Raw genomic sequence first — 27,478 nt, 5'->3', positions numbered from 1 at the left:
CTTATCTCAGCAGCAGTGTCCTGGGCATAATTTCAACCTAAGTCAAAGGAACCAAGGTCACTTGATGACTAGGACGAGGAAAAAAAGAATGTGCTTCCTGACATGTCAGGCCTGAGACTGCCAGACAGCAGGCTTCCACGCCATCCTACAGACAACTGGCTGTGTGTGTGTGGTGGGTGAAAAGGCTCAGGGGCCTTTGGCAACATGTCCAGTTCTCCAGAACCAGGATCGGCTTTGCTGCTCAGCTTCACAGAAAATCTCCCAAACTATTAGCATTAAGAAAACAGAAAGAAGGCCTACAGAACGTCTGAAAAGGAGGTTCAGGCACTAGGATTGAGCAGAGACTAAGGGAGTAGGCATCTGATGGCTGGCCTAACCTGAGACCTATCCCATGGGCAAGAACCAATCCTTGACATTGTGCTCTGCTGTGCTTGCAGACAGGAGCCTAGCATTCCTGTTCTCTGAGAGAGGCTCCGCCCAACAGCTGACCGCGGTGGTGCAGAGACCCATAGTAAGACATTGGACAGAGCTCAGCAAGTCTCGTGGAGGAAGAAAGGTTGAAGGACTCAAGGGGATAGGAAAAAAAGACCAAGAGCCAACTAACCTGGACCCTTCGGGTCTCCTAGAGTCTTAACGACCAGCCAAAGAACACACACAGACTGGACCTAGGCCATCCACACACATGTAGCAGATGTGCAGCTTGATTTTCATGTGTGTTTTCCAGCTACTGGAATGGGGGTTGTCCCCTGACTCTGCTCTATGCCTATGGATCCTGTTCCCCTAACTGGGTGCCTAATCTAACCTCAGTGGGAGAGGAGAGAGGCTCCCCCTTCTCAGAGGGAAAGGGGCGGGGGAGCTGTGGGCTGGGGGACTGGAAGGTCAGGGGGTCTGCAATAGGGATATAAAGTGAATAAATTAATTCATGTTTTGTATTAACGTTACAATAAAACTCTAGTCAGCTCATCATTATCTTCTCAGCAGGAAGACTGCAACCGCCTCAGACAGAAACCTAGTCAGGTCATAAGACTGTAAGTAACTGTCTCAGATAGAAACCCCGTGGGCTGCCACCCACCATGCACATGTTCATGTAGGTCACCGTCCCCTGATACACACAAAATGAAAATGGACTTCTATCACACAGACTGCTCAACCTAAACTTCCTGGAAGAGACTGACCATACTGTTTCTCACCACATAACTATGGTCTCCCTTCTTAACAACAGAGGCTGGACTTCAACTGGAAATGAGCCCTTGGAATGGTCCATCGTATTCTCAGGCTGTATTGCAGCTAAGGGCAGTCCTATGACCAAATTCCAGCAAACTCCATGATCTACAGTATCTATACTGTCAAAAAGGAAACTTACCCAGTTGGGAATCATGCCCTTCAGCCCTTCTGACCACCTGGATTCAAATTCAGAAACGGTCCCAGGATTTTTAGCCAAGGTCTTAGACTGAGAGACGGCCGTGAAGGGGTCAAAACTGGAAACAGACCTCCGGGTCCCATAGGGCTCTGCCCAGCTTCCCTGGAAAAGCTTGAGTCTGACCCTAAGTGTTTACAAGACAATCATGTATATGATTTGTATATGCATTTGTATGTGGCTTAAGTAATTGGCATTTTTAGGGGTCCTATGACTGGTAATGGTGCTGGATCCTAAATGGCGCAGAAGACAAACATTTCAAGCCTTTTAAAGTGCCATTCCTGCCGTCTCCAGGGGGACCTTGTCTTCCCTGTATCTCAACCTTTAGGCTTTGGCACTACCACAGTTCCTGTAGTTTTGTTGCTACCTATCTGGTCACCGTCTACGTTCGTGCTCCTCCCTTTCCACAGAACTCTCCTTGTCCTTGTTCAGCTCAACAGTCCGTACTCTGCTCAGATGTTGCTTCCTCCAAGAAGTCTGCCGGTATGTCTCACGTTGAATGTCCATTCTCTGTATTCTCAAGATACCTTGGGTACTCTGTGAAGGAAAATGCGAACTGCCCCCCAGTAGACTCATGCATTGCATGGACCACTTGGTCCCTAGCTGGTGGCATTATCTTGAGGGGCTGTGGGACCTCTAGGAATGTGACCTAGCTTACAAAAGTGGCTCATGGGAGGTGGGTGTCGTCGCCTACCGCTCTCTGCTCCCTTATCTGCTGCAATAGGAACAAGTCACGTGGCAAGCCACCGCCACCCAGACAAAGCTGCTGTGAATTCCACAGCGCTTCCTCTACCGTGATGGCCAAAAGCTAGCCATGAACTCAAATTCGTCTCCTCTTGCGTCCTTTTTGTTAGGTTTTTCACCACTGCAATATGACATGGAACTGGTTCATTGGGCATGCTCCAGTTTGGGGCTCTATCTGCTATTAGTGGTCTGGGGATCATCCATCCCACCCTACAGACAAAGCCTCCAAGGACAGAGTCCCACCACACTGGTTGTAGATCGTAACCTCTTCACACAGTGCTTGGCACACTGTGTTACTGCTCTGCTCTTGCCTTGACTGGATTTCCCTTGACGAAATGGAGCCCCAGTGAATGCCTCAAAATGCCCGATTAATTCTTCAATCATCGGGAAGTTAAAAATTAATCATACATTCAGTTTTCTGAACATAGGACTACACATTGCAGAGGAGCAGTCCTGACAGAGCCTCTGCTGCGCGAAACAACTTGCTGGTTGGATGTTTGGGACCTGAGTTTCCTCGCCTGTAAAAACAACGCTGGCCTTCGGTAATCTGTGAGGTGTCTGCTGTTTCTAAAATGGAAGGATCCTAGTGTTGGGTATCATGAATGCAAGAAACTCACAGTGACTTGATGGTTCCTCCAGGGACTGGCAACATGACCAGCTTACCTAACTCGCAAATAAGTTATTTATGAGGTATGTCTAATAAAAAATTAAAGTCATCAGATGACTATGAATACTCTGGGATAATGGAGTGCTCACTGTGAGAAAGTTTGCCTCACTGGTTCCAAATACATGTCTCTTAAAAGCCTTGGAACTTGCCACTACTCTTCCTGCTACTGGGCATCCGCATTTGCTGTTCTTTCGGCCTTGAAGGTTCCTTTCTTCTCTCCTCAGTAGTGGCGTGAGCCTAAAAGTTACTTCCTTAAGAAGACCATCCTTCTGTCTCTAGCCAGACCCTTCACCCTGTGGAAACTCTCAACCATGGCACTGCATTTCCCCACGTCACAGCATTGGTCAGACTTGCCATTTCTGCTTATGTGCTCACTTGACTGACAACCATCTCCACCACTGTACCATGTTCTCCGCCAAGGAATATTATTGGTTTTGCTCATCATTACGTTCGTCCTTGGCAGTGAGCCAATGGCTACTGAACACAAAGTGGTCTCTGGGGGGCTGCTCAGGAGAAGTGCAAAGGCCGAGTGTTTTCCCGAGGGAAAGAGGAGATGGCGTACAGGCTCTGTGTCAGGTAAGCCCACGTAGCTGGAAACCTTGAGTTCTCTATGCATTTTTGGAGAAAGAATACAGAACAACGGTCACTGTCCGGTGACCATGGAGGAGTAGGCTCTAAATGAGCAAAATATGGCAAGAAAGGAAGCAGGAATGGGACTTAAACGTTCTGGGAAGGGTCAAAATTTCCCGTGAAAGTTACTCAGGGTCTGAGCACCTCTGTGTCTGGCCCTCTCTGTCATCAGAATGTTGACAGATGGCAGCAGGCGGCCATCCTCGCTGTGCAGCAAGTGAGGTAGGAGTGAGGCTGCCTCTCAGTAGGAAGGAAGACGCCATTGGAAGACCGGGGGAAACAATGCTCCCGAGTCGGACTCTGTCCTTTCTCCAGAGATTCTTCTTACTGTACACAGAGGAAAAACTCACACACAGAAATGCATCCGAAAACCAGTGAGGTGAGATTATAAAACGCTAGGCTCAAATGAAAGATATTTGGGGAGTCTGAAAATCTGCTCATAAGAGATGGTGAGGAGAAAGGGAGGCACAGGAGACGGGAATCAGAGACACTGACCCAGTTTTCCAGAAGGGGAGAATTGTGGAGCAGAATGACTCAGGCATGAAACATCTGTCACTAATCCAACACAGAACTGATTTGCAAGCAAATTCCTCGTAAATCTCTAGCCAAGGAAGCAACAACGTTCCTCAGAGTGATCTCACCATGGGTTTGCTGAGCAAAGCCACACCCAATTAAGTTCAGATCACATAAGTATCTGAACCAACCAGGCCCCAACACCCTTGACCCTGCCCTTGAGAAAAGAGGTAGGCAATGTGTGAGGAGGGCTATCTTCACAGAGAGTCCGCTGTTGTATTCAGGGCCTAGTTTAGCAGAACCTTCCCTGTGGGGATAGAGTTGTCCTTCCTAAACTGTGAGTTTAGGAAAGGGTTGGGAATGTTAGAGTGCTTCATCCTGCCCAAGAGCTAAAAATCAAAAAGACAACCAAGGCAGGGGCAGGTTTTTCTCTCCATCTGAAGAGAAGTCAAAGGTGATTCTCAGGAAAGGTCAAAGGTTAATGCCGTACTCTTGAGTGTAAGAGAAGTCAGCATGCCAGTCTCTGACTGTTAGCCTCTGTGGGCTGGCTCACATCTGGAAAGTGAAACAACACAGGCCCTTTAAGGCGTGAACACCGATGGCCTTACATACAGCCCGCCAAGGGCTGCAGAAGGCCTGATGCATTCGGGCTCGCCAGTGGTCTAACAAGTGCTGCGATGCACTCGTGTTGGAGTGGGACATGGTCAGCGGGCACCAGCATCTAAGACTGCAACTCCTCTTTACGGTTTATCACAAATCCATCCCAGACTTGGTTAGAGACAGCACAGCAGATGCGTGGTGTAGAGAACTGAGTGATTTGCAGCTGACATGTTAGAGATGGCCGGGTTCTCCTTACATACAGTTTATGGAACACGGTAGAAAAGGGCTCCTGCACTGCTCTAAGTGGTGGCCTGTGTGCTTTTTATTTCTCTAGCTTTTCTCTTTGATGTCGGAGAAGCATCCAAGCTACACAGAAGGTATTCATGCACCTTCTGGATTCCTGGCAACCCAGGATGTTTCTTCTCCTTTGTCAAAGCTGACTCCATGGCTGCCTTCTGACTCCTGACTGCCCGCTCTCTAGCTCACTTTGGTTTTGAGGTCAGGGCTCTGGACAATCACAGACTCTACCAAAAGCATAAGGGCAGGGCCCTCTACAGCTGCATCTCCCAGAACATAAGCTTTGTTTTCTCTGCACAAGAGCTGTAAAACACAGAAGTACGACCAGCCTGTCTTCTGATCTCCCCCATGGGTTTTGCCAATGAAGAGAGAGAAATTCATGTCGGAGAGAGTTCTTCCCCTTTCTCTGAAATTCTACTTGATGAAGACTTGCCAACTCTTTATGACCTGCTGAGAAATAAGCTACACACACCCAGGAAGAAAAGCCTCCAAAACAACCAACTAACCAACCAACAACTTTATTTAGCCAGCTAAGAAGAATCTTCTACAGAGAGCATTTCAGTTCTTATAAAGGCCATCTTGGGACACTCATGATAAATAGGGCTGTCTCAAGTTCCTTAGTTTCTTATTAATCCCTGCATGCATCTAATTCACACTCTCTGTGACCCAGATATGCCCTTGACTGTGTATAAATTCCAAGGACTTGGCCTTCAGAGCCTCATCTTTTAAGACTCTGGTCCCAGTCAGGAGCCTGATGGACTTAAAGTATCCCCGGAAACAAATCCACAAACAAAAATAGCACTTTAATCTATCCTGATTAAGTGTTCTCCCTTCAAAGTCGGACATATCAGTTAGACTATGAACACGGGGATCTGATTTCAAGAATAAGAGATATAAATGAAAATCAGAATTGATTTGGAAGTTAGAATTGAGCCACAGATAGAAGAAACTGATAAGAAGCTTCAGTACAGAGATCAATACTGCCTCACCAGAAACAGCATCCACTACAATGACTCTGTTCCGTAGAACAACAGTCACATGGCAGAAGGAAGTATGGCATTCGACCCAGAAGAGCAAGCTTTCACTTTCATCAGCACAGGGTTCTGAGGAAGGAAAGGCCCCAAGGGGTCAGGCCACATGAGCCTTTAAGCCTCACCCCCCCCCCCAACCAGGTTCATGATTAAGTTACTCTAACACCATAAGGAGAATAAGACAGCAGCCATCTGGTAGTATCACCAACTTTCAATTTTCTCCTGAACAGAGGAGGTATTAGAACAGTTAGGCAGGGTTTGAACCCTCACATCACCAGCCATTAGCAACCTGACTAGTACATCTCTCTAAGAATTACTTATCTAATCAGTGGTAATAACCATGATATTAAGGAGAACTTGGGGACAAATGTAGGTAAAGTGTTGATCTTGGAATGTGTATACAGTGCAGTTGTTGTGAGGCTGGTAATAATTAATTTGATTTACAGCAGAAGTCATTACAAGTAGGGAGGTCATTGTTCTTAAAAAGTTAATGTTGGAAAAGTCTCTCTTTGGGGTAAACAGGGTAGAGATGGGAAACTCATGGATGGTAAATTTCAGGCAGAAAACTCTTTATTTTATTATTTAGGACTGTACCATAAACAAAGTCTATGCTTCATAGTGTAGGTTAATACAGCAAGAGCTGTCTTTATCACCAGAGAACAGGTGCATTTCTGGGTTCATCTCTGTTCCTGGGATAAAATGAAGAAACATTGACTTAGGGGAGAGAGGGTTATGTTAGCACACAGTACTAGGTTAGGGAGAGAAGGTTATGTTAGCACACAGTGCTAGGTTAGGGAGAGAGGGTTATGTTAGAGCACAGTGCTAGGTTAGGGAGAGAGGGTTATGTTAGAGCACAGTACTAGGTTAGGGAGAGAGGGTTATATTAGCTCACAGTACTAGGTTAGGGAGAAAGGGTTATGTTAGCGCACAGTGCTAGGTTAGGGAGAGAGGGTTATGTTAGCGCACAGTGCTAGGTTAGGGGAGAAAGGGTTATGTTAGCGCATAGTGCTAGGTTAGGGAGAGAGGGTTATGTTAGAGCACAGTGCTAGGTTAGGGAGAGAGGGTTATATTAGCTCACAGTACTAGGTTAGGGAGAGAGGGTTATATTAGCGCACAGTGCTAGGTTAGGGAGAGAGGGTTATGTTAGCGCACAGTGCTAGGTTAGGGAGAGAGGGTTATGTTAGCGCATAGTGCTAGGTTAGGGAGAGAGGGTTATGTTAGCACACAGTGCTAGGTTAGGGAGAGAGGGTTATATTAGCGCACAGTGCTAGGCTGCAGTTCATTTCTTACTCTTCTGCTGCTGTGAAGAGACACAGAAGAAAGCACTCAATTGGGGACTTGTTTATAGTTTCAGAGAGTGACTCCATGGCAGAGAAACCAGTGGGCATATCCCTAGAGCAGTAGCTGAGAGCTTACATCCTGATCCAAAGACAGAAGAAAGGGAGGGAGGAAGGAAGGGAGGGAGGGAGGGAGAGAGAGAGAAACACAAAGAAAGACAGTGAGAGACAAAGACAGAGAGACAGAGAGAGTGAGATACAGAGACAAAGAGAGACAAAGAGAGACAGAGGGAGAGGGAGAGAGAGGGAGGGAGAGAGAGGGAGGGAGGGAGGGAGGGAGGGGGGGGGAGGGAGAGAACTGTTAAAGCCCATCCCCAGTGACACACATCTCCCAACAAGGCCACACCTCCGAGTTCTTCCTAAGCAGTTCCATCAACCAACTAGGAACCAAGCATTCAAATATATGAGCCCAGGGGGCCATTCTTATTCAAAGCACCACAGTTTGGGCTCACCAGAGCAGGGAAGATGAGGTAACAGGTACTTAAAATATGTAATCCCTCACACCCACAGCCAAGAGCAGGGGAAATGGATGCATGTACGTTCATCTGTGCTCATTTCACTTTCTCCTCTCTGTTCCAGCTGGGACCCAAATCCAGAGAACAGTGCCTCCCACTTTCGGGCCAAGCCTCCCCACATCAATTAATGTGACTGAGACAATTCCCCCCAAGGACATGCCCAAGGCTAACCCGAACTAGACAATGTTTCATTGACAGTCCTTTTTAAGGTGGCTCATCACGTGTGGTAACTAGGGTATAACATGATTTACAGAGTGGGAGGACTCTGACCACATGTCAACACGACCCTCTCTAGCCACTCCGTTCACACACTGTCTGCCATCGCTCTGATTAATGCTTCACCAGATCTCTATTGAGAACACCAATCAGATGTTGAGTCCATTCAAATTACAGCCTGCTAAGATCAAAAGATTGTGTTATGACAGGTAATTTAATACTGTTGTGAGGCCACACGTGAGAAACACCGTCAAGCCCATTCCTAGGTGCAGCTGTGGCCTGGCGAACCAGCCTCATCTGACCTTAGCACCATTACAGATGTGGCCAGCAACAGTCAAGACACAGACTTTGGCTCAGCTGCCAGCTCTCAAAATAGAATGAGTTCACCACATTAACCCACTCATTTCAAGTGTTCAGTAACGAATCCAGCGCTTTCCGGGGCGTGGCTACCACAGCAAGTGTGAGTGGAACCAATCCATAAATATTAATCTTTCTGCAACCCAGACTGTACATTTTAGTTTGGAGACAAGAGTTCATCTCTGTGTTAACTTTAATGAATACATGGGCCTTCTGTGAATTGCTAAAGACTTGAGTCAATGATCGTGAGAAATGGAAGGCTGGGCTAAGTGGGGAGCCAGGCAGGGTGACTCAAAAGAGGTGCCCAGCACACAAACCCACCTGTAGATGATGCCTTTCTCATGTAGGAACATGAGTGCAGAAATGATCTCTGCGGCGTAGAAACGAGCTCGGGCTTCATCAAAACGACGGGACTTTTGGATGTGGAACATCAGATCACCTCCGTTCACAAACTCCATGACGAAGAACAGCCGGTCCTAAAGGAAACATGTGAAAACAGATTAGCCCTTCGCTTGTTCATCAGCTGGGAGCAGTGACTGGCCCGGTGTGGGGTCGGGTCTGTGGTCTCTCAGGGAGGCGTGGCATGGATGTTCCACACAACCTTGACTTTTTATATCACTAACTACAGGGAAGGCATCAGGAGACCTTGGTTCTCATTCCAGTCCAAACGTTAAGAGGAGAGAACATGGGCGCTAAGTCCTAGGCAAATGTCTTTAGTGGAACACATTAACAGGGTTAATCCCAGAGTAGAGGACACTGGGAAGGGCGCTCTGTTCCTCACACATGAGCAGAAAACATAGAACAGGTAAAGCACCTTAGAGAACTCAGACAAATAGAAGCCCAACTGACAGTCTCTGGTAGAAAGTCCTCTGGTCCATCAAAAGATTATGAGTTAGAAGTGCATGTGAAACACACTGGAGGCCTCCACACTTGGAGCAGGCATGCTCACTGGGCAGGGAGAATGGACTCCTGACAAGCTCCCTCTGTAGAAACCTGGGGCCTGTGTGAGCAATGCACAGAGAACTCAAAAAACGGTGACACAATGGCAGAAAAGTCCGTCAGCAAGCAACTGCCCCAAGACATACAGACCTCGGGCATCAGTGGACTTCCTCACTTTCTCACTTCCCTGAGCACTGAATGGGGTGCTGGGGACCCAACAAAGAGGTCCCCACACAAAGCAGATTGGTTTCCACCCCAGAAAGACCAGTGCAAGAAAATAGAATATAGGTTCTTAAAATAGAAACCGCAAATCTAGACGTCTGGTAAAGCCCTGAAGAAAGCGAAGAAGAAATGGGACATGTGACACCTGCATGGGGCTCAGGGAGGTGCCGGATCTCTGTGAGTCAAGGCCTGCAGGTGAGCGCCACCCTTCAGTGTCACGCTGCCCTTTCTGGAGGTGGGAGTGTGTGTGGTCACTGTGTGGGCAAACTGGCGTTTTATCAAAGGATGCATGCAAGCAAGAACAGGGCTTTCTTAGAGTTTGAAATGTTACCAATTTTGCTGGGGGAGGAAGGGGGGCTGAACAATGGCTGGGAGTCTGGCTGTGGCTCAGTTTCCAGTGCACCATAGCATCAAGAGGATCTCAGTCGGGGAAGAGCGACCTGTGACACCTCCTACTTCCAATAGTAAGCGAAACCTCAACCAAAGGGGAATGGAATCATCCCTGTATGCATAGACACACAGACAGGATACATACAGGATACTCAGAGTCAGTGCTGTTCTTTCTGGGGTTGGAAATGACTGTGTGGGCAAAGTAATGCTTCATCAAAGGGCGTACATGCAATCTGATGTTTTATCGAAGGACGTATGTAAGCAAGAACCTACCCTTTCCTGGTGTTTGAAATTACACACACACACACACACACACACATACACACACACACACACACACACACACATTTTATAGAAGCATGAATTTATTTAAGAGTGGGAAAAAGTGGCAGAGTTTATATAAACAAGACTACCACCAACTCAACTCTTCAGGTCGCCCCATAGCCCGAGGGAAAACTATACAAATATCGCAGAGTTTGTGACTAAGCTAAAGACCCTCATTTCAGTTCAAATGGCAAAGGAAGGACAGAACTGGGTGGCTGGGTTCACATGAGCAGTAGCTAGCCTATATTCCAAGGGCAGGAGTCTGGTGGGTGGAGCATATTAGCAAATGGCTTATGTGGCAGGTTAGCACTCCTGGGACAACTAGCAAAGCAATCCATGCACGGGAAGTTGTTATGCTAACATAGAACTCATCTGAAGGGGTATCCCCAGGGTGTGAGGAAGACTTGGGTGGAAAAGCCATGGTGCAGCATTCCTGTTTAAGTAGCACAGCCTCACACCTCGTGAACCAGACTGTTCACCTTCTTCATGGATGTTAACCTCACAGAAGCAGCCAGCCACTCAAGTTCCCATTTAAGTGAGTATCCCTTACTGGAAGTCAGGTCATAGGTAAGTGGCCATTCTGAGGTTGCTGTCAGGGTGCTGAGCAAGAGTTTCCAAGGCAGCTGGGGTTGTGAGAGGGTAAGGTGCTTAGAAGGAATTCTCTTCCACATACAATGTCTTTTTCATATCCACATTCTAAAAAGCCTGGTCCTGGTCTAAACTGCAGAACTGCAGGTGTGAGGCTAGAATATGCTATCTTCATATGTCTTCTCTTTCTCCTTCATCTTGCTATGGCCGTGGTGTGTGTGTGTGTGTGTGTGTGTGTGTGTGTGTGTTCACGCACTCAAACGCGCAGCGGGGGAAGGGGAAATCTTGACCTACAGAATCTGGCACTTCCTCCTTTGCTCTATCTAGAGAGAAAGCGGATATTTAGATTTAAAACTAAGGATGTTATGTTCAATGCTCTTCCTTCTTTCCATCCAGAGTCTCACTTCTATTATGGGCCTGGAGCTAAGCTAGAATACTGGGTACCATTCACGGCACCTCAGCTGTTACCAGCACCAACATCAGGAATAGAGGAAAATTTAGAGTGAGGAAAGACAACCAGGACGAAATGAAGACAAGACCTAATTTATGAAAGTCATGTGACGAGGTACAAACTAAAATTATGTTTATAAATCAGCAACATGTTTTATTTTTTAATTGCAAAGAAACTTCTAGAGACCTAAACTTTTATTGACCCTGTTCTAAAATGTCTGCTAAAGAGGGTGTCTTAGTTTGAGTTTATTCCTGTGAAAAGACACCGTGACCAATGCGACTCATAAAGGGCAACATTTAATTGGGGCTGGCTCACAGTTTCAGAGGTTCAGTCCACTATCATTATAATGGAAAGCATGGCAGCGTCTAGGCAGACATGGTGCTGGAGAGAAGGAGCTGAGAGTTCTACATCTTGGCAGCTAGGAGGATTCCCTCAAAGCCCTCCTCCTGATGGTTACTTGCCCAGCCCACACTACTGTAAAATAAGATGAAGCCCTTTGAGGGAAATCCTGCATTATTAGGGAGGGACTGTGTAAAGGATTAAGGTGGCTGTGAGCAACTTTTAGGGCGGGGAGGGCTCTGCTGATCCTACCTTGGCAGAGACAGCCAGAGGATTCTCCCTGTACTTAAAATCTGTATACGCAACCATTTCAGGATTCCTACCGTTCAGTTTCCAAGAAGATGAGCTCAAGTGTCTGCTGAGCGTCACCTGTGGCTTTGGCTCTTTTAAGGCAGATCTGCCCTGACCTGTGTGGTGGGAAACCCAATGTCCAGGAGACGGGTTGAGCTTCAGCTTCAAAGCCAAGCCCTTTGTCTATCTGGTGTGCCTCTCGCTGGCCTCTGATTCAACTAACCACAAATGCAAGCCATCAGCACGGGATGATGAACACCTGAGGGAATAAAAGCAACTCAGAAATCCCTTTGTCCCCACGCCCTGTATTAGTTACAGGAACAGAGTTCAGGGAGTTAGTGCATGGCAGTAATAAAATTCCTGTTGTCACCTGCCCTGGTTCCTTTAACCCACTGAGGCCTGTGCCAGCTTTCTGCCGAGGTTCTCAGGCAACAGGAGATAAACATGTCTCCCGAGCAGGAGACACTTCTCAACATTCCCAGGTTGCTCCTGGGAGTTGAAAGTGATACACAGCTAGATGAAGCAAAGCCTGCCTGTGTATTAAAGCTCTGCTAAGAGGGGACAAGTGACAAAATCTTTCTAAGATTGCAAGGAGGCTTTGGAGGACATCTTCAGAGGTATCTGTTCAGGGCTATGCAGACAATGGCTGTGTCTCCAGCACACAACTGACTGGAACAAGCATCTTTCCCAGTCTCTTTCCCCAGAACATTCAAACTGAGATAAAGAATTTTAATTCAGTCTGAGCTGTAACAACTGAGCGAACAGAACTCCGGGAGCTGGGGCTGTCTCTATGGGCAGAAACACATGAAATTCTTTAGTGTAATAGAATGGTGCATGGACGGATGGATGGACGGACAGACGGATCAATGCAAGGTTAAGAATGAAACAGAAAATATGGAAAGGAGCAGAAATGAGGCCCCAAACTGGAATTAGAAGACCTCACCAGGGTCCCTTGTACCCTTCCACTTTTATATTTTCTGGGAGGTCTGGTCAATTCCTAGCCTCAGGTACCACAATGCCTCTTATATTTATGAATCTTTATTTTTTTTTTCTTGTATAACCTCAGGTAAGCTTTCTGTGACTTCCAGGAAATTTTTAAGTAAACTACATACTTTTTTTTTAAGAAGTGAAGAGCTTCCTGCTTTAAAATCTAGGACAAAATGCCTATAGCAACAGTGATCACGGGATGATAACAGAAGCAAAGGGCCTCAGAGTGCCAGGATTCAACAGAATCCCAACAAATGGAACTTATTAGGAGATGATAAAGGAGACACTGTGTCCGACACCAAGTCCTTGGTATCTTTCTGATAATACCTGAGCTGTGGACCCAAAATTCTCAGCAGATACAGGCAACTTCTGCTAGACTTTGTTCAAATTTTCTCTCTCTCTTTCTTTCTCTTTTTTCCTCCCTCTCTTCCCTTCCCATTTTACAAATCACCATAAAAAATGGGGGTGTCAAAATGACTACATTCAAGGTTCACAGGACTGACTCAGTTAAGCAAAGGGTCTGACCAGTGTTTGGCCAGCAGAATGTGCTCGAAGCACAAAAGCAGTTGTCATTACCATCACTCTGTCTGCGTAACTTTGCACTGGAGCTTCAGCCAGTGTGGCCACGTGACTAGAACTGCAGCCCATCCAACAGCTATCCATTACATACAACACACACACACACACACACACACACACACACACACACACAGGGGCAAGGAGAGAGACAGACAGACAGACACACACACACACACATAGGGCGGGGGGCAACGAGAGAGAGAGACAGACATAGATATACACAGGTACACACATATACACAAGGAGAGACAGACAAACACACACACACACACACACACACACACAGGGGCAGGGGGTAAAGAGAGAGAGACATATACATGTACACACAAACACACACACAGGAAGGGATCAAGGAGAGAGACAGACATAGATATACACAGGCACACACACATAACATATATACACAAGGAGAGACAGACATAGACAGATAGACATACATATACCCACAGACACACAGACAGATGGCCCTGACTACATAGCTAGTTTAAGGTCAACCCAAAGTAGCAGGTCCAAGGAGATGAGAGTCCCCCTACCCCAAGCCTAGCTGTTAAAGTACAGAAGCATTTTTAATGCCACACGGCAGTGAGCTTGACTAGGTAAGGACTCTCAATCTAGGAAGTATTTTTAAACGTCACAAAACTATGCTGATAACCAAGATGATGCTGACCACGCACTCAATTCCATTCAGCTTCACAATTTTCTAACACCGAAAAAAGATTCCGATTCTCAGCTTTACGGATTTTAAAACATTATTCTTGCAAAACCGATGTGCTGCCCGGCAGACAGCAATATGCTGGCAAAGACTTTGTATGATGGTCCTTTCCCCTCTGGAGCACTGACTCATTCTTATAGCCACTTGAAGAAACATTTTTCTTTGTTTAAAACTAGACTACATAATCATTTTGATTTACAAATATGTCTCATTTGCAGATATGTTGCTTTGGGAATGAAACATTTTGAGTAAGAAACAGTCACGGCACATTGGCCACAGTGAAGATGGAGGGGAAAAAAATCAAAAGAATAGCAATTACATTTATGGTTATGAATAATTTAGATAGTGACTCAAGGCACTGTTGAACTGGAAGGCCTATCTACACTCATCAAACTCTAAGAGCTGCAGGGAGTGTTTCTGTATGCAGTGCAAGCCCTACACTGAAAGCTGCAGAGAGGTATTAAGAGCTATGAGGGAGAAGAGTCTCCGGGGACAGACAGCCCCATGCTGAATGTCCCCAAGCCTCGGGGTTTCATTATGTTCGCTGACCGCATCGTCAGCTGGGCTAACAGAGCTAGAGTTCACATCAACAGGAAGCAGTTACTGACGTCAAAGAGGTCACGGTGGAAAGCACCCTTGTGAGGAAATCTGATTGCACCATGCCCCAACTGGAAACCACTTGATTTTAACCACATTAAGGATGATTGCAAAGGCCTCACAGAAGAAACGGTGAAATGGAGTCTAATGGCTTTGTTTTTCGTCACCCTGCACACCCTATAAGATGATCAAAGATGATCATTCAATCACCTAGCAACCCTTGTATTAAGCCTGGGGCCAAGGAAATTTTGAACCGGAAGGGATGTTCTCATTCTCATTCTCTCTCTCTCTCTACACACACACACACACACACACACACACACACACACACACACACACACACACGGCAAGTGTGTTCTGGTGGCCAGAACTTGTTCTGGGAGAGGGCTGTTCTTTGAGAGCCTTGTCTTATAATGAGTCCTGACCAGCTTATGTACCAGACAAGGGAAACAACTTGACAGGATCTCTGACCACCTAGGAGACAAATTTGTGAGCTACTTTCTAAATTAAGCTAATTGGCATGGAAAGACTCCCCCTAAATGTGGGTAGTACCATCCCATGGTCTGGGGTCCCCAACTGTATAAAAAAAGAGGAAGCAAGCTGACTCCTAGTAGCTTTCACCTGTCTACTGAGTACAGATGTGACCAGCTGCTTCTAGCTCCTGCTGTTATGGCTCCCATGTCAGGATAGACTGTACCTTCAAACTGTGAGCCCAAACAAACCCTCCCTTCTCTTGCCTTCATCAGGTAGTTTGTCACAGCAAGGGTGGGAGATAAGTAAGTGGGAGAGATAATAATGTCCCTCATGTGATGAAGGACAGTTGGTAGAGACACATTAGAAGGGCTGTTCTGGGAGAGGACACAGTTAATTTTGTAGTGAAACTCCAGATAGTTACTGGAGCAGAGAGACTGGCCCTGCAAACGCTGCAAAATGAAGAAAGGACACCCACCACTTTCTTCAGATCCAAGAAATACCTCCAACTTTTTTGGTGACTTGACTTCCTAGCAGTTGAGTCTCTTCTTGTGAAATGCCCTTCCAAGTCTTCTGTCTACCCACTCACCACCCATCTCTGACCTCCTGTGGACTTCCCTTTGTAGCCCTCCTCTTCTCTGTCTCCCCAAAATAGGCAGTGAAGAATTTTATATTTCAGCTTCTTCTAGATCAAGAGGCCGTGGAGACCCACTCTCCCACCTGACCTGTTTTCTGCATCTCCCCACCCCACCCCACCCCAGCGCAGGCCTATAGAATCCACTCCTCCAGGCTCCCCAGAGGCTGGAGCTACAGCTGCCACTCCTGGGATCACTGCCTTGGGCCAGGAGGTCAAAGGCCACTGGTTCAACTTCCTCACCTACTCATTTGCCTCCTTCCTCTCCAGACAGCAACCGGAAGGCCTTCTAGAGCTATTGTCTTAGGCTGCTCTCCACTTGGAGGGTTTTTACTGACTCCTTGAACATTCACAATTATGGCTAAACTCCTTAGCAAAGGTGTGAAACTGCACTTCCTCTCCTAGCCCCCGCTGCATCTAGTTCCAGTGATTTGTTTGGTGACTCTGCTGTCTTGTGTCTTAGACCATGGCCTCCCCTATAACCAACGGCTTCCTTTCTACCCCCTCAGGGCAGGGTGGAGACAGCCCTTCTTCTGGGAAGACTGTCCAAGCCTCTTCAAGATCATTCCTTGCCTTCTGTCACACAGAGATACCTTTAACTTCAGGTAGTTAGGATGTGGGTCCACTATCTTCTTTTTCCATAGATTTTTAGTTCCCAGTTACTAATTAGCGCTTACATACTAAACTGAAAACACAGAGCAAGCTCAAAAATATCATTCTGCCTTGAAGCAACAGGTCTGTGTCTGGGCTGATGAGGTCTGCTCTCACATTTAGAGACCACTTGGTTTTGAAGATATAGTTTACAATATTACTATCTTTCAAAAGACATGGTCTTATTCCTTAGACCTAGCTGGCCTTGAACTGACACCACAAAGACCCACTTGCCTTTTCCTAAAGCCCATATGCCTAGCCTCCATGTATGGTTTTTTTAAGGTGAAATGATGTTCCCATATATGAAAAACAACCACAGGTTTTCTCAAAGCACACTCACGTTATCATTAGCAGATATTTCCAAACCAGTTGGGAAACCTTTCCAAAGGTTTGATTATCCATTTGTGAAATCTAGCCTTGTATACTCTGTAAAGGAAGGTCAGGGTTCCAACTCACAGGCCTCCCTGTGGCTTCTCAATGGTGGTGACAATGGCTTTCATAAAAAGCACCAATTTGATGTCTTGTTGATAAAGTGAAAGGACGATTATTAAATATCAAACAAGAGCAGCTATGAACTTCTCCCACTCTGTGTTTGACACATCCACTTAAACCACATCTAGTGAACTCACACCTGACTCACTGGGGCCCTCTGCCTTGTTGTGCAGCAGAACACTAGGCTAAAGAGAGCCAGCGGGGACCTAGCCAGGTCCTCACCCACACTGAACAAACTCTACACCCTCGCTGTCACCCAGTTCAGGGGCCCTGTCCCAGTAAGTGCCACAGAGCAGACACTGACAGTACTAACAGCCCTTCCATAAACCCAGACAATTGTGATCATACACATACTTTTTAATATTTTATAAAATATATTATATATATTTCTGTGTGCATTTGCATGTGTATGGGCAGGTACATGCCATGGAGCACATGTGGAGGTCAGAGGTCCACTTGTAGGAGTCAGTTCTCTCCTTTACCATGTGGGTTCCAAGACTCAGGCAGCTGGCTTGGTAGTCAACACCTTTACCCACTGTGCCATCTTGCTGGCTCATGTACATTCTTATAAGGACAATCTTTCACACTTTGATTTCTCTGTAAGAAACAGTCCTTTAGCTCTTGAGACTAGACACTGAGGACAGATCTCTGGATGGTCATGCATTGTCAGTTTTCAGCCTAGGTAGATTCCTCCGGGAATAATACATGGTAATAACTCAAGGGCACAAATGATACTTAATGTGTTGATATCTAGGATGCTCCTGGATAGCCTACAATGCACAGGACAGCCCTCCAAGAGAGGCATATCCCGCTATTGTTAAAAGAGGGCCCACAACATGGCACCATGTGGGCATCTTATCTATGGTTCATTGCAACTATAACAGTTCATCAGCCCTGAGATGGATCATGTGATAGAAATAATGTTCTGAGTAGTTCTGAGTTGTTCTGAGTAGTCTAAGGAACTTTCTCTGCAGATGTGTCCTGAAGACCAAATAAAGAGGAATCAGTAGAGTGAACGGCAGGCCCATATTCTTCAGACTTCCAGAAAAGAAATTTAATGGGGCTGTAGGCCAACTCTGCCATACAGGCTGCCTGTGTTTCCTGATTATGCCCAACCCACACCATGCCGCTTTCACCATTAGCATATGGATGTTTATATAGAAGTTGTGGACAGTGGCTCATCCCTACTCCATGTCTCCTCAGAGAATACCAAAGGGAGCATGGTTCTGTGCTCCCCAGAAAGAGAGGAAGTTGACAGAGCAGCAAAATGCCACAGTAGATTCTCAAGCTGAAGCTTCGAAGAAATGGAAAAGAACGGATGGATGGAAGGGAAGGTAGCCAACTGGCACTCCTGTTTTGACGGGCAATTATATTCTACCTCATTGTAACATTTAAAATGTCATGAACCTCGAGGATGATGACATGAAGAGATTCTGGGAAGAGTTCCAGCACGCCCTTCCCAAGTCCTGAGAGATCCTCGGTGGCAGAGCAGAGCTGAGTAGGGACGAGCTCACAATATGGTGGGCTCTTGTGCTGAATGAACATACTACAAGCAGGAACACCCCGGGTGGCCCTACAGGGAAGGAAGGGCCTACTGACCTCTCCACAACAGGAATATAGAGCAGTGAGACAGGACCAGGGCAGTGCTGACTGACAATAGAAAGCAGGAAAGGGAGTCTCACGATAGAGCGGTACGATGGGTCTTGATGGCTCATTGGTGTGGGCAGGCAGGTAGACAAATGTCCCTGCGGCCTGGAGCAGGAGATGCTGGTGCAAGAGGACAGATATCGAGGTGTGCAGGGAAGCAAGCTGGGGCTGCTACTCTTCCCGTTCTGCCTCCTCCTGACATAGGACTGTCAATTACGGAATCAATATAATACCGATCACCAGCTAGAGGTGATGTGGGGTTTGGACCAACCCTTCCTAATAATCTTCAGCAGATCCCAAATCCACTCCACTACATAAAAATAAGAGTGTATTGGATACGCATACAGAGCTTCAAGACCAGCCTCCCCAGCCCCACGCCTTTCCGAGCATGTGGCTGTACTGAGCCTGACCAAAGTGGAAATCCAAGAACAGCCTTCCAGGGATGGCTGGTCACCTGCTGAGTCTACCCACAGAGGACAGCGTCAGACCTATGGCTTCCTAGAGCAGCTACACAAGGCAGAGCTTGCTCTTCTTTTCCTCTGCTGTGTTCTCTGGATGGGCTTCATGTCACAGATACTCCATGTACATGGGCACCAATCACTTGCTAGAGGAGATGTGAGGTTTGGATCAACCCTTCCTATCGAATAAACTCTTTCCTGCCTTGTGCTGCAAGCTGAGCCTTGCCACAAGGCTGTTTCTACTTATGACGGTCACTGGCTATTTCTGGGGCCCACGAGAAACTGTCTTAACCCAGTTCTAACCAGTGATGAAGCACTTACAAGAAACTCAAGTATTTCAAAACTAGAACACATTAAAGCCCATGGTTGCTGCCCAAGAAAGTCTGGTTTTTACAACTGCATAACTGTCTACAGGGTGGGGTCGACTCCTTCCACCTACAGACTTGTAGATTCAGATCATGCCTGGATAACCATGTCAGTCAGGGTGGAACTTACCCTTACCCAGCCTCCCAGGGACTACCTGTCAGCACTGCAGAAAGCTACCGTGTTAGTTGGTTGGGGACTTAACTTGCCATGTTGAAGTGCAGAAGGCCTGACATATGGAATGGAGCTTCCACAGGATCCGGACCTCAAGGACAACTATCATTCCCACCGTGGTGTAAGAGGCTCAACCCCACACTATCACTTCATGCATGCCAGACTTCCTTTAGAGGAAGGATGGACATGTCACCAGTGTCCCCTTCTCAGCTAAAACAGCAGGCAGTCTTGGACTTAAACTTCTAAGGACAGAAGATTGGCAACTTGACCCACTGTAGTGAGCAAAACCCATAACTATGCAACCACCAGTTCCAACACTTCCAGTCACTGTGAGCACACATGGCTGAGGCTAAACCTAGTGAAGACTGGGGGCCTCAAAGGAAATGACACCCTGGCACCACAAAACATCTGTCTAGATGTGAATGTGCAGGGACTGCTTAACCTCCAGGTTGCCAGTGGTGGTCACAGGTGTACACAAGCCAGTTATAGTTAAACAACTTGAGGACAATGATTTTCAACTCCAGACACACCAAATCCGATGGACCTGTACAGACACAGGGGCAGAGGAACAGTCTGACCTTCTGACACCCCCCTCCATTCCTATTCAAGACCCTGTGACCCGGTAGCCCCAAGAGAACAGTAACCAAAATCCTGTGTCCGGAGATGGTCCTCTGTACACCGTCCCCAGGGTGAAGAAGTAAGCCCACACAACGTGGTTCAGACATCCTAATCTCATCATGTGGACCTATGTCCAACCCGAAAGAAAGATGGAGCATGCTGAGAGGCTGGAAGCAAGCAGAGATGGGAAACACCAGTACCATGTTCTAGTTTGCTTTCTATTTCCATCGGAGCCAAAGGCAAACTAGAACAAATGACCCATGAGCAGAGCACAAGGCATGAGACGTAGTCATAGCTCAAGGAAAGGAGGAAACCTCGTTCCAGAGAGATCACAGGAAATGTCCTTAGGTGTTTCCGAAAGGGCAGGAAACACATATGGTACAAAGGAACAGTTTTTTCTAACAACCCCTTTCCTCTCAGATGGGCTACACGGAGCAGAGATGTCTTACTACAGTGAACAAACCTAGCACAGAACTGCATAACCCAGCCAAGAAGCCGCATACTGCCTCTTCTGTATGATGCAGGAGACCTTGTTTAACCTCTCTGGACCTCAGCTGTCCAAACTGTTACAAGGAGGATGCAAATATCGTCACCTTCTGAAATTGTTTGGAGTATTGCGAAACATTTTGCCCAACAGGTATTTATTGAATAACAGGATGTACTTTCTGAGGGAGCAATAACAAGTAGAAGCTTCCAGAACGCACCTCAGTGAACTTCCAGCTTCTGCACTTGCCCATCCTGCAGAACCGGCAGTTAAGACTCCAAGAATCAATCAGGCACACTGATCCTGACAGAGGCCTCTTCAGGTCCTCATCTCCTGGTCTTCTCTCCTCTCCTAACCTGCAGCCTTGGTGCCTCTTCTCCTTGATTAGGATGGCACAGTATCAGCACGGGAAGCAGATGCTATGATGGGAACCTCCTTCCCAATCCAGCTGATGGTAGCACCTCAGGATGCACTTGGGTGCCTGGCCATGCTGCCTAAAGCTCAGTATTCCGTGGAGTGTGGGCTGTGGCTAATGTGTCCCTGCCCTGTGCATGCAGCCCCTCCCCACTCAGGACTCCTTCTAGGGGCTCCTTGCCCTTGCCCACTAGGGAAAAAGGAGGTATTTTTTGACTAGAGGTGCATAACTAGGCAAAATAGGAAATAAGGAACATCTTAAAGACACTGGGTGCTAAGAAAGCGAGGGCCTAAAATTTAACTCAAGGTTCTGTTGTTATTACCTGCCCAGGGGGTGGGGGATGGAAGAATCACCCCTTTCTCACATTTATACATTCTGCTTTACTAATTATTAATACGACAATAATGGAGAGAAAAATACAGAGGAAGCAATGCTCTCTTGCCCTTGTGTTACCAAGTGACTTCCCTCACATCCTTAGCGTCTGCTGAGAGTATCTTGTGCCTGTGTGCACAAACTCTGAATAATCTCACCTTCAGCAAATGGGGCTTGGCTGTACAGCTACTCCTCTGTGGGGGGGGGGGGGGGGGCGGGCGGGGGAGCAGCAGATCCCTCTGGCCTGCCTGGAGCTCCATCTTCAGGGCTAACCCAGTAAGTCTTGCAGCCCAGGCTCTGAGGAAACCTACAGCAAGGGACCAGTCCTGTCCTTCCTGTCCCTGGGAGCCTCTGTGATCTATAGCCATCAGAGAAGCAGATGTAAACAGAGCTAGATCCCTAAGGAGTGAGGAGGGACCGCGGTGCAGCCCTCTTCCAGGTTCTGGGCACAGGATGTCCTGTGTTTTCCAAGCAGAAGCCCTGCTCAGATAAACTGGGGCTCTGAACAAAGACTGGAGCATCCGACCAATATTGACTCTGACAGTCCCGCTTCCTGGGAGGCCTGCTTTCTGTCTTTGTTCCTTTCTCCCTCCCCCAGTCTCTCCCTCTCCCTGGCCTCTTACCCCACCTATCTGCCTCTCTGCTGCTCAGTTCTCTCTGCGTGGCCTCAGCTGAAATCTCCTACTCAAGCAGTAAGCCCGTGGAAGGAAGGCTGCGGGGTCTCCATTTCAAGCCATAAATGCCAAGAGGCTGACAAGCCCCTAATGAAGATGAAAGGGACCGGAAGAGAGTTAGCTTCAAAGCACTAAGGAGTGCAGCACGTACTAGATTTGTGACCCGGGTCCCTAGTAACCAAGTGCCCTGGCTAAATGATGCGTATTCTCACTATCTCTGTTTTTAAAAACAAAACAGAGCACACATTTGAAAACTGCACCACCCCAGCACCCCCCCACCCCCATCTACTGCCCTGATGAGGTTTTCGTCATTGCCTGCTGCTGGGGCATGAAGAGCCAGTTGGCTCTCTTGATCAGAACTTGATATAGATACAAACTATTCATATTTGTAAGGTCCGTATTCTTCCCTGGAACCTTCTAGTTCTACAGTTTCTTAAAAGTGCTGGGCTTAAGGGCATGTTTGAGTATTTCCATGTTTCCCTGCACTACAGACAAAAGCAAAGATCATAACTGAATCTGCCTTATGTAGTGGCGACATGTCATATATCATACACGACAGGCCTTGTGACAATGTCTGGTATACGGTTGACTCTTTTTTTTAATGACCCCGTGGGTCTGGAACTCATGGACTTGAGTGACTCTACCCCTCATGGCCTGTCTGGGACTACAGGTGTGTGTAATCATACCTGAGAGCAAGCTCTCTTCAATCGATACATTAAATGTTTTCCCTTTGCTGAAAGCTCAGGTTGTTTTAACTTAACTCAGATGACAAGAAAATAAATAACTCCGAAATCTAAAACAAAGAAAAAGACCTAAATCTGTATTTCTCAAAAAAAAAAAAAAAAAAAAAAAAAAAAAAAAGAAGTATAAATGGCCAACAGACACGTTTAAAAGAAATGACTGCCACTAACCATCAGAAAAATGCAAACTGAAGCTGCCCTGAGGTATCGGCTCGTCCCTGCTGGAACTGTCACTAAAAGAATCAGGGAGGAAAGAAGGCCCATGTTCACTGACACCAGAGCTGTGAGTCCGTCAAACTTAAAATGGAATATGCATGTGATCCGACCAACAGCTCTATGAGCTTCTATCCCAGAGGCCTGAAGTCAGCAGACGGAAGAGAGAACTACATGCCCCGTTCACTGCAGCAGTAATCACAGTGTGGACGGATGGACAGAGATAGGGATGGACGGACGCAGAAAATGTGGGGTAGATATACAATGAACCATCAGTCAACCTTAAATCGGGAGTAAAACCCTGTCATTTGTGACAACACAGATGGATCTGGAGATTAAGTGACCTAAACCAGGCACAGAAAGTCAAATCTGAGAGAATGCCCATGAGCAGAGAAAACGGGGATGGATTCCAGGGCTGAGGTGGGAGGTGAGGAGCTGTCAATCAAAGCCTATTAGCAATGGACGAATATATATTAACCATCTTCAAAACTGAAGCATCTACAAAAAACATTTATTTGTGTGTGCATGCGTGTGTGCATCTTTATGTGTGGATGCATGCAATCAGAAGACAACTTTAGGGAATCAGTTCTTCCCGTAGGTCCCAGGGATCAAATTCAGCTCATTAGGCGCCGAGGCTAGCACCCTTACCTACGACACCTCACCATCCCCAAACCAAGCATCTTTCCATATTATATTGTTATTCCTGACGCTATCAGGAGAGGTTTGAGATCTCTCACTCATTTCTACCCTTGTAAACAGTAATAGTTAAGGAGAGATTTGGGCCAAAGAGTTTAATGGATTCTCAAATCTATGCCTAAAACCTGAAAAAGTATCTAGTATTTGAAATTTGCTTATTGTTTCCTTTTTGGTAGGAACAGAAGGAGCTCCTGAATTCCCATTTTATGGTTTCTGTGAGGGGAGCTCTGGGACGGTTGCTCTTGGTGTGAGAAGTGGGTTTGTCACAGAGCAGCCTTAGGTTTAAAAAGAATTTTTATTCCTTGAAAATTCCATAGATGTGTGCAATGAATTTTAATCTTAAGTTTCCATTCCCTCTAACAAGGCCCCTCAATATATCTTCCTTCCAGCTTCAAATCCCTACCCCCTTTTCCAAATAACCCATTAAGTCCAGTGGCGTGCCCATAATGAACACGGCTGTCACGTCATCCACTGGGGCTTAGGCAGCCTGCCAGTCAGCCTTGCTGCAGACCTGTGAGCAGTCCCTTTACCCTCCCCCTGGATCCTCACAGAGGTCTCACTTCCATCCTGTGACCAGGACTTGGAGACAGAAAAGGCTTTTACAGCACACTCAGTATTTAGACCGAGGGACACCAGGGAGAACTTGGATGGATAGTCAGTCCTGAGGGCAATGTTTTTCCATCTCTCCAGGCAGATGCTTCAGTAGCTGATGTGAGACTGCACATGACCCTTGGGCTAGTCAGCCTGGCCTATACCTGAACCCTATCTCCAACACTACCAGACCAAGAGGCTCTTAGAGAGTTCCTCCCATCTCTGAGCTTAAGCAACAGGGATTCCACTGGGCCAGATATGACAGAGGTCACATTATTGAACAAGGACCCTCCCAATGGAATGGCATTTGGCAGGCCATTTGGGGAAAACTCCAGTGCCCTAACTGGATGAGGTCCTCAGAGGACAGAGGCCAAAGTGAGCACCCAACTTCTCATTAGAGGAGCCATGGCTTGCAGAAATTTGCCATTCCTCACAGTGACTAGCATCTCCAGTCCTTTATAGCTGGCTTTACAGTGGACACAGGGCATTTCCAGATGGAAGTATAGCACTGAGTCCCATAGTCCCCAGAGGGTGAAATGGAGGCCCTGTCTCCACTTAGCCATGTGAAGAGCAGCTCATTTGCTCCTTGGCTCCCATCACTTTTTCCATCCTCTAACATCGAGGTCGGAAACATTCCCCTTTGGTCTTTGTTTGGAAGACAGCACTGTGTAACCTACAATCTTTAAAAATGCTCCAGAGTGTCACTGGTGGTGAGAAATCAAGACCACTTTGCTTTGCAGTCACGACTGCCACCCTGTGGACAAACGTCAGACCTTCAATGGGAGGGAAAAACAGATGCTGACAGGCGCCTGATATAGCTGCCTCCTGAGAGGCTCTGCCAGAGCCTGACTAATACAGAGGCGGGTGCTCACAGCCAAACATTGGACTGAGAACAGGGTCCCCAAAGGAGCTGTTAGACAAAGGACTGAAGGAGTTGAAGGAGTTTGCAACCCTGTAAGAAGAACAGTATCAACCAACCAGACACCCCCCCCCACACACACACATCCTGAGAGCTCCCAGGGACTAAACCACTGTGTTTTAAAAAATGAGTGCAATCCTAGTCAAAGCATAGTCTTGTTTGTGTCTTTATTTTTCTAATTATTTCGTGTGTGTGGATGTCCTGCTTTCATTTACATCTGTGCACTGCATGCATGCTATTAGCTTGCTGGGTCCTAAGAGGGCATCAGTATCCCTGGAAGTGGAGTTACAGACCATGTTAGGCACCATGTGGCCACTGAGAATCGAACCTGGTTCCTCTAGGAGAGCAACCAGTGCTCTCAACTGCTCAATAGGCACTGCAGAACTTTCCAGAATTTGTAGTTTTTAAAGGGTGATATTCATCACCCTTTAATGCATCAAAAATTCCTCGAGAGGCTTCCCGTGACAGTGAGAACAAAGACACGTGGAGGACGCATATGCTGTCTACTAAAGAAGTTGGCTTTCTGGGATCAAACCTGGCCTGTCCCTTCTCTTCATCAGTTTCTTCTCAGGTTTGCTGCTGCATTCCACAGCCTGGCCTTTGAAGTTACAGCCCTGAGCAGTCACAGTCCAGCTGGCCTCATCTTTGAGTCTCACACCTACTGATCTTTGCTCACAATGGATGCTCTGCCTCAGCCCAGCTCTGCGGGAGCTGTTTACACACCGTGGGGAGCATTCTCTTTGCCAGCAATTTTGAAGTCTCACTTACGGCCTCAGCTTAGCTGTTCGTTTCCATCACCAGTATGATGGCAACACAGCAGAAGGGTATGATCAGGGTTCAGTCTACCAAAGAGCAGAAAAACCTGACCCGTCTGTGGGAACCTGGGTGCTTTCTTCGAGGTCACTTCCGTCTTTGCCCAATTATGGACCCAATTCTAGAAAGGCAGCAGAGCGACAGCCCAGAGAATGGACCAGAGTTAGTGTAAGATGGTTTGGATTCACTGGCTCATCTTGGTGAGATACCTCCTCTCTCAGCTCCTGCTGCTATAAAAGATGACCTAATAGACCAAGGAAAGGATACTGGCCCATGCTACCCCATACCCTCCGTTTTGGATGCTGTCCTGTGAAAGTGTATAGGTTTACCCAATACTGTGAGCCACCAAGTAGAAGATACAGCCAATGACTCTGGGCAATGGGTCCAATCTGAGTGATCACCACCCAACTTTATACTGCGTTGATTAACATGAACTACTGTCCAAATGAACCAAGAGCACCATGATTTTTGCTTAAACTATCATTAGCTCAGTATTCTACTGACTGCAACAACAACAAAAAAGGACTCTATATTGCTTCTCTTGACATCACAGCCATCAAGTCCCAAGACTAGTAAAGGTGCCAGGCAGAGTCTTTACGGCTAGGAACAAGGTCTTGGGATGAATCAAACCACGGTGCTCTTTCTAGGTCCTTCAAGATGCAGTTCTCAACCCTTTTCCTTCGGGTTCAAGCCTGTCCAGAACTTAGATAAGAATCATAGCCAAATTCACCAAGGTAAGTCATGACATTTACTCTACCCCCAGACTTCTGTAACCTCTCTGCTGTAGGGGACTTATGTACAAAGACCTTTTCAGTATCAGGGAACACAACCCTCGAGGTGAGCCTTCCATGGGGTTAATGCACTAGTTCCTATCACCTGTGTCCAGGTTGTCAGAGATGGCCAGTGCCCTGAGGGCCTATTCCAGACAACTCCCTGACATCCTCAACATCTCACTATTATCTCATCTCTGTGAGATAGGAGGTTGTGAGGCAGGGAGCACCATCACAGTCACCGGGGTTGAGGGAGAGCACCTGGCGTGCTCTTAGTGGGGGGGTACCCGCCATACTCACGGGAGTCTGAAAGCAGCAGAAGAGCTGGGTGAGGAACGGGTGGTTGCGGGCCAAGGACAGGATCCTCTTCTCAGTCATGGTGCATTCCACATCATCATCCTGCAGGATCACGTCCTTCTTCAGCACCTTCACAGCATACAGTTCTCCCGTTTCCTTTATTCTGGCAAGCATTACCTAGGGCACAGCAGGAGGGAGCATGAGGGAGACTGGAGGGCTGAGGGCGTGGGTACACGTGAGAAG

The 27,478-nt window shown here is 47.0% G+C and overlaps 1 protein-coding gene across 1 annotated transcript in view; it reads right to left on the bottom strand.

The window, feature by feature from the left end:
• Positions 1 to 27,478, bottom strand: part of PRKCH (protein kinase C eta) — a 193,085-nt gene that overhangs the window by 53,397 nt on the left and 112,210 nt on the right. The window contains exons 9-10 of the mRNA XM_080927265.1: positions 27,239 to 27,412; positions 8,646 to 8,800 (exon numbers count right to left, since the gene is read on the bottom strand). Of these exons, the coding sequence (XP_080783391.1) occupies positions 8,646 to 8,800; positions 27,239 to 27,412 (329 nt within the window). The remainder of the gene's footprint in view (positions 1 to 8,645; positions 8,801 to 27,238; positions 27,413 to 27,478) is intronic.

The sequence above is a fragment of the Micromys minutus genome (assembly GCF_963924665.1).
Source record: "Micromys minutus genome assembly, chromosome: 1".
Classification (NCBI taxonomy): domain Eukaryota; kingdom Metazoa; phylum Chordata; class Mammalia; order Rodentia; family Muridae; genus Micromys; species Micromys minutus.
The sequence above is the reverse complement of the archived record's forward strand: the minus strand, read 5'-3'. Positions and strand labels throughout refer to the sequence as shown.